The following is a 9,762-nucleotide window of genomic DNA, read 5'->3' on the forward strand; positions in this document are numbered from 1 at the left end:
ATTGGCTGGCAGAGGGTGGGGCGGAGCCAGTAGGTGGGGAGCTTCCGGGTACGGAGAAGCGAAGCGCCTACGGGAGGGAGGCCGCCGGCCTGGGCTCCCCGAGGTACGTGGGGCTCAGAGCAGCGGGAGATGGATTCGTCACAGCCTCCCCTCCATGGGGTGCTGGGTGGTGCATTCCCAGCTGAGATCAATGGAAGCTGGGCTAGAGCAGTGCAGCCCAAGGGGGGAATTCGCTGCCTCCCCTGCTTCTGGAGCTTGTTGGTTCTATCCCCATTGCGATCAAGGGAGGGCAGGCCGGCCCATTGCACCCCCAGGGGGAGAATTTACAGTGGCGGCCGGCCCAGACCATTGCAACTCAAAGGGGAGGGTTGCGGCCCCCGTATTGTGGGTGCTCAATGATCCATTCCCCATTGGAAACGCACTGGGGGCTCACACCATCGAAGGGGTGAGCTGTATCTTGCTGTCCCCCTTCATGGGAACCTGAATGGCATCTTCCAAAGCAAACTCAAAGGAACTGGAAGAGACCAAAACATCTCATGGGGGGCGTGTGAATTGTGCCCTCCTGCTGTGTATGGGGTTCAGTGGTGCCTTCCCCAGCACGGGAAAAGAGCAGACTATGTCAACTGGAGGGGGAATATATAGCAGTGGTACGTTCCTCAGGGCGCTCAAGTGAGCAGAAGATGGGATATTCCATTCCCATCAAGGGGTGGGGGGGAAGAGAGTGTCCCCCAGCATTGCACAAGCAGCAATAAACCCAGCAGGGAGTTGGGTCAGACCATGGTTACAGAGCGAGCAGGGGGCTGGGAGCCAGGACTCCTGGGTTCTGTTACTGCCTCTGCCTGTATTCCCAGCGTTGCTAGCCCTGCTCCCTGCTGGCTCCAGTGCCCCATGGGCCTGGATGGGGCCTGCTGTTGGAAGTCAGGTCCCTGCAGTGTTGGCGAGGAGGGAGCTCCAGGCTCATGGCACGGGAGCACTGGGGTCACCGTGCTGGCTCCGATGAGGCCAGCACCCATCTCTGCAGAGTCCCATCACGTGTCCCGACACCATTGCAATAGCAGCTACCAGCTGATAGCGCCTCTCTTCCTGACAGAGCAACTGGGCGGCTTCATGGAGCTCCCCTCAAGGTGGCTGCAAATCACAATGCAGTGAGAACAAGGAGTTGCTGGCTCTGGTCTGGCCCTATGGCAGGAGGACTGGCTGGCTGAGGGTGTGGGTGGGGGGGGGGGAATAAGACACAGGGCCTGTCTCCTCTAGGAGGCGCTGGGTCTGGTCTGGCCCCATGTGATATGTATTCAGGGCCCACATGTGGAACAAGTTGTTGGGTCTCAGTGTTGTTCCCAGTGGAAACTGGGGTCCACTAATTATGATGGCCCTGGGGCAAGGGGCTACACATTGGCAGGGGTTGGGGGTTGGAGCTGCCCCTGTCCAGAGCCATGCTCTGGGCACACAGGGGGTCCCATGGGTTGGGAGCAGCTGTCCCTGTCCAGTGCCCCCTGCCCTGCATGTGATGGAGGAGGGCAGTGGGAGGTGCAGTGAAGTAGGACCCTCCCAGACCACCTGGCAATAACCCCTGCCGTTGATCACCCAGAGTGCCCATGCCGGTGCACCCGGCGCCCAAGGAGGCGGAGGAGATGGAGGGGGATGGGGACTCGGCACCTGAGCTGAATGGCGAAGAGGAGGAGAGTGAGGAGGAGCATAGTGCCAGTCCTTCTGAGTCCGAGGAAGAAAGCTCAGGTACTGGGGTGTGGAAGGGGATTTGGGATGGGGCTTGGCCTTTCATCAAGGAGTAGTACTGGGGGCTGGCCCTGCTTCCTGGGTAAGAGCCATGGCCCAGCCAGGCCGGTGTCCTCTCCCCAGACTCGTGGGTTCTGTTCCCAGCTCTGGGAGGAGAGTGGGGTCTAGTGGGCTATAGGGGGATGGGCCTATGAAGCAGGACTCCTGGGTTCTGTTTGCCCCCTGGGTGAGTGTCCTGACTCTGTGTGCTTCAGTTCCCTGGGTGGTCTGTGTGCGGCACTGTGCCCAGGGTGAGCGTGGGCTGGAAGGTACATGTGCTGTGCCCTACAGAGATGGACGAGGAGGACTGTGAGCGGCGACGCAGTGAGTGCCTGGATGAGATGTGTGACCTGGAGAAGCAGTTCTCTGAGCTCAAGGAAAAGTGAGTCCCCTGTTGACTTCCCCACCCCTGAGGTGCCTGTATCTCACTGCCAGGCGAGTATAAACTGGGTATAAACTGTCCCTGCACCCTACCCCAGAGATGGCTGTCTCAGTGCGGGCTGACACGGTGGGCTGGGCAGGCCTGTGCTGTGCTGGGTGGAGTAGGCAGAGCGGGACCATGCTGGGCAGGGCAGGTTGGAAGCGGGGGGCAAGTGCAAGCTGGGTGGGCTGGACAGGGCTCAATCCCTGCTGGTGCACCCTGCAGGCTATTCAAGGAGCGACTGAACCAGGTGAAGGCCAAGCTGGAGGATGTGGCGTCGGGACGGGCAGCCGAGTACCTCGACCCCCTGGGTGTCCTGCAGAACAACATGAAGATCCGCATCGAGGTGGCTGGTGAGCTCCTGGCCCTGCCCATCTGTTATCTGTATCCCCTGCTGCCCCACAGGAGACTGGTCCCACCGCTGAGGGGGTGCCTCCGCTGGTCCCACCGCTGAGGAGTTGGGGTGCCAGGGCTCAGGACCAGGGCACGGGGGGAGGGTGGCTGGCTGTGTTCCCTGGGCTGTCCTGGTCCAGGCAGGCCTCAGAGGGCAGTGACCAGCTCTAAGGGAGCAGCAAGGGTTGAAGGCTCAGGAGCTGGGGGCAGCTGGGCTTGGGGGCGGAAATGACAGGGCCCAGATTCAGTGTGGCCCAGAAGTGGGGGGAGGGAAGGGTTCAGGAAAGGGGAGGATGGATGGCAGGTGGGGGAGCCGGTGGGAGAGGAAGTTGGGGGAGGGGGTTCAGGAGAGGCATGGGGGGGACTCAGGCCTGCAGGGTGGGGTGGGAATTCAGAGGAGGGTGCTGGCAGGCAGGCCCTGGGAGGGGGCTCAGGGGTGGAGAGATTCAGGCAGGTGGGGGCCAGGCCCACCTGTGGAAAGAAGGGGTGGGGCCAAGAGTGGGCAGTTGATGGCAGGGCCCAGAGGGCAGGAATCTCAGGGTAGGGGGAGTTATGGAGTGAGGCTGGCGGGGCCCAGGCTGTGGTGGTAGGAGGGCAGGGACTTGGACTGGGAGCCTCATGGTCGGCTTGGGGTTAGCCAAGGTAGGCATCTCGCAGGGGCTGTGGTTGGGCATGGAGGTGGAGGGATGGTGGGTGGGCAGGGGTCACTGGTCCCCCCTTTCTGCAGGCATCTACAAGGGGCTGTGCCTGGAGGTGGTCAGGAACAAGCACGAGTGTGAGCTGCAGGGAGCACACCAGCACCTGGAGGTGAGGGCCCTCATGAACCCGCTTTGCTCTTCCCCGCCCCCCTCAGTCCCATTGCTGAGGTCCCCTGCAGTCCCCCATCTGTCCCTCCCCGCCGCACAGGAGCCCCCTGCATAAGCCCCCTGATCTTGCCTCTGAGTGCCCCACGGACTGCCCTGCTCCCGCAGACCCTCCATCTACTTCCCAGCTCCAGATGCCGCATCTGTGTGAGCCCTGTGGCTGACTTCTGCACCCCCAGCATTCCCAGGGAGCACCTGTGGGTGACGCCAACCACTGCGGGGGGTCCAGGAATGGGACCAATCGAGCCAGGTGGGAGGCTGGGAGCCCACAGCCTTGGGGTGGGATCGGGTCTAGCTGCGCTTCCAGGGCCTCCCTAGTGTCCTCTGGGCCAGTGGGGTGGGTCCATCCTGGCTGCACCCCCCGACCCCATCCTGTCCACACAGAGTGAGAAGCTGCTGCTGTACGACAACATGCAGAGCGAGCTGCTGGAGCGCATCCAGCGCCTGGAGGATGATCGGCAGAGCATTGACATCACCTCGGGTCAGTGAGCCCTGGGGCCTCCCTCAACCCCCTTCCCCCGCTGCCGTTCTCCACGTGTCTCTGCCTCCTGGTCATCCAGGGTGCCTCTAACCTGCTCTCACTTCAGTTTGCCCCCACAATCATCCCCAGCTTGATGCCCCCTGCCACACTGCTGCTGCCCCCCACAGGGCCCCGGTGTCACATCCCCATTACAAAGGCAGCTGTGTCCAGGGTCCCTGCACCCCATGGATCAGACCAACGGGTCCATCCTGCCCAATATCCTAGCGTTGTTCCCACTTTCTAGCTGTTCATTTGCTCCATGTGTGAGGCGAGTTTGCTGGGTCTCAGTCCAGTCCCTCATGGGGCAGGATCACTGGCCCCCCCACTCCTGGCACAAACCATTCCCCTCATTCCTGTCCCCAGAGGGCACTAACTTCCCCTGCACTGGCAGCCCCAGTGGGGAAAGAGGGTTGAGTCCCCTTTGCCCCACAGAGGCATCCCTGTGGGGCAGGGGGAAGGGAGAGAGGGGGCTGCTGCCAAGCAGGCCCCCCCCAGCCTGGTGGGTGGGGCTGTCCTCTGACCCTTGTCCTCTCCTCCTGGGTTAGAGTGGTGGGACGACAAGCTGCACCCCAAGAACAGCCTCAAGAAGTGGGATCCCTTCCGGCCCGCCAAGAGGAAGAAAGCGCCACTTGTGTCTGATATCCTTACATTAGTATCCCATCCCCCTCCCTCCGCTGGGCTTGGGGCAAGGACCATGCTGGTGTCCTGTCCCCCCCGCCCACACACACACATGCTCTGCTGGTATCTTCCCCCCCCCCCCCCCCCCGCTGGCCATGCTGGTATCTCCTCCCCCAGAACAGACCCATCCCGCCAGGCCTCCCATCAGTCCTGCCCCCTGACCCTTCCAGTCCCAGTGCTGATGTTGGGAGAAGAGGGAGCTGGGATGTCTGGCCCGGGGGCTCCCCACTCTGTGGTGCCCTGTGGCAGGGAGTCCTGTTGGCTCCTGGCTGGCTGCCACTATCTCCCCACCCCCTGCATCCTAGTGCTGCCCCCTCCCCCCCGAGTTGGTGTGAAAGGGAATAGGGCTAAATGATCACCATGGCTGTGTATGGCTACAAGCCCTTAACGTGCCCCTCACGCCCCTACATCGTCTACATGCTGCGGGACATTGACATCCTGGAAGACTGGACGGCCATCAAAAAGGTGAGGCTGACCCACAGGATGCCTGGGTCCTTTAATAACCCCCACTTCCTTGCATACCACTGGCCACCCCCCACAATGCCTGAGTCCCTTAAACCCCATCCCACACATCCCTCAGCGACACCACAGGACCCCAAGTCCCTCACACACCCCTGGCCACCCCACACAATGCTTGGATCCCTTAAGCCCCTCCCACACACACATGTCCCCTGGCTGCCCCACAGGTTGCCTGGGTCCCTTAATAACCACCCCTCACACACACCCTTAGTTGTGCTGCAAAACACCATGTCCCATAATAATCCCCCTTCCTAGCTCTGCCATTTGGGATCAAACATGTGGAAATGGGATTGTTTTCATATGTATTCTTAATATGCCCTTTAAAAGTCACTATTTGCATAGCTGGGCCAGAAGCTGGGAGCCAGGATTCCTGGGGTCTGTCCCCAGCTCTGGGAGCAGAGCTGGGGAGGGGTCTAGTGGGTTAGAGTGATGGGGAGGGTGGGGCTGGGAACCAAGACTCCTGGGTTCTATCCCCAGCTGTGGGCAGAGAGTGGGCGCTGGGAGTCAGGACTCCCTGGTTCTGTTCACTGATGCTGAGTGAGTCCCTTACCCTGTGCCTCAGTTTCCCCATCTGTCACACAGGCTAATGCTGCCATTCTTCCTGGGGGACCAGCATGGGTGGGGTCTGCATAGTTCTGTGAGCAGTTGCAGGGGGTTGAGCACGCTCCCTGCATAAGCCCCTTTAATCGTCTTGTCTCTCCCTACAGGCTAAAGCAGCCGTGTCCCCCCAGAAAAGAAAATCAGATGGTAAGAGCTGGGGAAAGGGATAAGATATGGGGCCTCTTCTCTCTAGGGGCACCAGCTCCAGTCTGGCCCCAGGGCAGGGAACTGGCTGGCTCAGGTGTTCAGGGAGTGGGGCACTGGCTCTGACCTGGGCCCCCCTGAATCCCAGCCGTGTCCCTCCTGCCTCTTCATGGCTCCTCGCCAGCCATCTTGTTGCCCTCCACCACCCTGCACAGATCCCCCTTGCCACCTCTGATCTCCCCCAGTGCCTCAGCCAGGACATGAGCTAACCTGGTCCTGCTGCTGCCAGCAGGGCCCATCCTCAGGTATGTAGGGCTGTGCCTGCCCCCCCAGCATTGACCTCCTCTCTCCCCCCAGTGCTGGTGAAGGTGGAGAAGCCGGGGGCCCAATTCTCAGCCCGCTGTGAGGACGGGCGGCTGCATTACGAGGGCGAGATCTACAGCAAAGGGCAGAGCGTCATCCTGGAGGTCGGGGACGAGGCGCCCGCGCAGTGAGTGGCCAGGGACTGGCTGGCTGGAGGGAATGGGCCACGGAGCCTTTTCCCTCTAGGAGGCACCAGCTCTGATCCAGCCCCAAGGCAGGGGACTGGCTGGCTCAGGGGGCAGGGAATAGGATACAGGGCCTTTCCCCAGTAGAGGGTACTGGCTCTAATCCAGTCCCAGGGCGGGGGAGGCAACGCAACTGACTGTCTTTGGGGACCTGGTGTGACCCCTGCTCTCCCCCGCAGGGCTGTGATCACAGCTGTCAGCACTGGGGAGGTCTGGCTGCGCCGGGAGGATGGCACCAAGACCAAAATCTACGTCTCACAGCTGCAGAAGGGCAAGTACTCGGTGCGCAAGGCCTGAGCGGGCCCTCTCGTGGCTCAGCCCTGCGGCTCGGCACAGGCCTCCTCCTGGAAACCAACGGCCCACGGACCCTCCCCGGCGCAGCGAGTGGCTGGGCTTGCTCTCCCCTTGCATTAGGACTCCGATGGAGAGGACTCTGGGGCCCTGCCCGGCAGCGTGTTCCCATGGCCAGCGCTCCCGCCTCAGATCCCTGCAGACAGGCCAGCACGAGGCTTCACTGTTCGCTTCCGTCACTAGGACTCTGATGTTTGTAGCAATCTTGGGGGGCTGCTCGTAAACCCCAGTGCCTGGGGCTGTTGTGCCCCTCAGGGAAATAGGGGTGCTGGTTCCAGGGGCTTCAGCAGGAAAAGCCCTGGGCCTGGGCCAGCCCCCTGGAAGCGTTCACATTAAAAACCAAGTGAAACATACAAACTCTTGGCCCTTTGATTCATTTCAGCATATGCTGGGGAATGGGGAGTGGGGCATGGGCCTTTTCTCTTCTAGGGGACGCCAACTCCGTTCTGGCTCCAGGGTGGGCTGGGGGTGGAGGGTGAGTGGGGTGTCCCCTTGCTGGGGCGCAGAGGATCCCCAGCTCCAAGCCAGCCCCGCCCCAGCTGTGTGCACCGTCTCTTGTCTCTGAGCCCCTCCAGAACAGCTGGCCCTTAGGGGGGTCATTGCAGCATCAGGGCACCCCCTGACTCCAACCTGCTTTGATTCTGGGACACCCACCCTGGCTCCTTTCCCTCAAGTGGCAGCACCTTTGGGACCCCCCAGCCAACTCTCCTAGCCTGCACTGTTGCCCGTTCTCCAGCCTTCCTTCCCCTCAGGAAAGACAGGACCCCCCACAGTCCCTGGCCAGACCATATTGCTGGGAGCCGCTCATGTGGCCGACAGCCTGGGGGGTCTCGTGTCTGGGCCGTGCCCATTCTCAGCCAGGCCTCCCCCAGAATCGCAGCTGCCTGCACTCCTCAGCATAGCAAGGGGGGTAATGAATGGGGGATCCCTTCCCATTCCTTCTGCATGAGCCCAGCCAGAGCTGCACCCCAACTTCACAGGCCCTGGAGAGGTTACAAGGGCCTTAGGGTGAGTGGGACTGGGTCACAGGGTGGGATCTGGCACAGACCTGGGAACCCTGCCCCAATCTCCTTGGTTCTGTCCTGTGCTGGGCTTTCAAACCCTCCTGCCCACAGGGGGTCTCTTTAGCCTGACACCCCATGAGTGGTCCAGAGAACTGATCTGGATTCCAACACCCCACTACCCTCCCCATGGCTCAGCTCCCTTCTCTGCATGCCCAGCTGATTGGGGTCTGGGAGCCAGAACTCCTGAGTTCTATCCAGTTTTAGGAGGGCTGTGGGTTCAAGCGGGACAGGGGCACTGGGATCCAGGACTCCTGGGTTCTATCCTTCATTTTGAAAGGACTATGGGGTCCACTGGTTGGGGAGGGGGGGTTGCTGGCTGGAAGCCAGGACCCCTAGGTTCTCTTCCCAGCTGGCTGGCTGACAGTGGCAGAGTCCCCTCCCCTGTTTGTACCTCAGTTTCCCTCCCTGTATTGGGAGGGGATAGGGCATCTGGGCAGGGCTCTTGGCTGGGGGCTGGAGACAGATACAAAACCCAAGATAAAGCAAGACCCTAGGGATGGTGCCCAGGACCCCTGGTGTTTGGGGGTAGCCAGGCAGCTGCTGAATTTGGCTGGCAACCCAGACATGCTCAGAGCCCAGCGCATCTGAGTTCAACCTGGGAGTGAAGGGAATAATGAATTAATAACGATGCTGCAGACAGCGAAGGGGGCACTGCCAGGTAAGGGTCTGCGGTTGGGGGCATTGGGACGGGGCGTGGGGCTGCATGGGGCACTAGGGGAGTGGGAAGTGGGCAGTGGGGACTCCACCAGGATGAGCCGCCATGTAAGCTCCGTTCACATCAAAACTTCACTCCAGGCAGGGAGGGAGCAGCCCAGCAGCTATTTCAAGCTCAGGACCTGGGAGGGGGGGGGCTGAAAAGGGGTGGTGGGAGCTGGGAGGGAGCTGAGATCAGGGGAGGGGATCTGGGATGGTTCTGATGGATTTTCCATCTCTTGCTAATTTTCTCTCCCCTGCATCCCCCCCCCAACTCCTCCATCTACTGCCCTGCCTCCAAGCACCATTTCTTTGTGATTATACACACACAATTACACACCTGCCCTGCAGCCCTAAGATTGACCTTTCTCTCCCATCTGGAAGGGGAACAGTGTCTAGTGGCTAGAGCAGGGTGCTGGGCACTAGGAGCATGGACATGGGTCCATGGGTTCTACCCCAGCGCAGGGAGAGGAGTGGGGGCTGGGAGCCAGGACTCTTGGGGTCTAGCCCCAGCTCTGGGAAGAGAGTGGGGTCTAATGAGTCAGAGCAGGGAGCTAGGAGCTAGGACGCCTGGGTTCTATTCTTAGCTCAGGGATTGGGGCCTAGGGGGTTAGAGCAGAGGGGCTGAGAGCCACTACTCCTGGACTCTCGCTTGGGCAACACCCTGCTCCGTGCCTCAGTTTACCCCTGTACAAAATGGGCACGCTGGGAGGCTGTGTCTCCTCCTGTTCCCACTGCCCCGGGGCTGGGTTGCCGATTAGATCTGCGCCCCCGCATGGGCTGTGCCAGCCCAGAGAGCTTTGCCTTGGAAACGTGACTGCGCTGCGGGAGGGGGGAGCCCGCCCGTCCCTGCCTGGGGCTGGCCCAGCCCTGTGCCAGGGCTGGGTGTGACGGTGAGTCAGAGCCGACTCGCGCATTCCTGGCCCAGGCCCGAACAGCTCCCCCTCCCGCGGAGCCGGGGCACTGCCGGGGTCGCCGCTGCCGCAGCCCGCCCTGGGCAGGAGCCCCCTCTCCCCGGCTGCGCTCCAGGGACAAACAGCCCCCGCGCCCCACCCCAGAGGTGGCCGCATCTCAGCGCCCCGCCAGGGCCCCCGGCCCGGGGGAGAAGCGTATTCCCAGCAAGGGCCACGTGGGTCTGAGTCGTGGCCCTTCCTGCTCCTCCTGCAGCTTCCCGGTAGCGGTTCAGGGCTGGCGT

The 9,762-nt window shown here is 61.8% G+C and overlaps 1 protein-coding gene across 2 annotated transcripts; it reads left to right on the forward strand.

Moving 5' to 3' along the window:
- On the forward strand, positions 1 to 6,897 carry BRMS1 (BRMS1 transcriptional repressor and anoikis regulator). Of its 2 annotated transcripts, none has more exons than XM_084634733.1 (11): positions 1 to 103; positions 1,589 to 1,734; positions 2,065 to 2,155; positions 2,420 to 2,547; positions 3,315 to 3,394; positions 3,835 to 3,931; positions 4,516 to 4,608; positions 5,049 to 5,113; positions 5,875 to 5,914; positions 6,269 to 6,401; positions 6,639 to 6,897. In XM_084634733.1, exons 2-11 carry the CDS (start codon positions 1,596 to 1,598, stop codon positions 6,754 to 6,756), a joined length of 984 nt encoding a protein of 327 aa, XP_084490859.1. In that variant the 5' UTR covers positions 1 to 103; positions 1,589 to 1,595; the 3' UTR covers positions 6,757 to 6,897. The 2 variants fall into 2 exon arrangements, with proteins under 2 accessions (XP_084490859.1, XP_084490858.1); XM_084634732.1 differs by lacking the exon at positions 1 to 103 and adding an exon at positions 498 to 1,124.
- The last annotated feature ends 2,865 nt before the right edge of the window (positions 6,898 to 9,762 follow it).

The sequence above is a fragment of the Lepidochelys olivacea genome, assembly GCF_965140295.1.
Source record: "Lepidochelys olivacea isolate rLepOli2 genome assembly, chromosome: 7".
NCBI classification, from domain to species: Eukaryota; Metazoa; Chordata; order Testudines; family Cheloniidae; genus Lepidochelys; species Lepidochelys olivacea.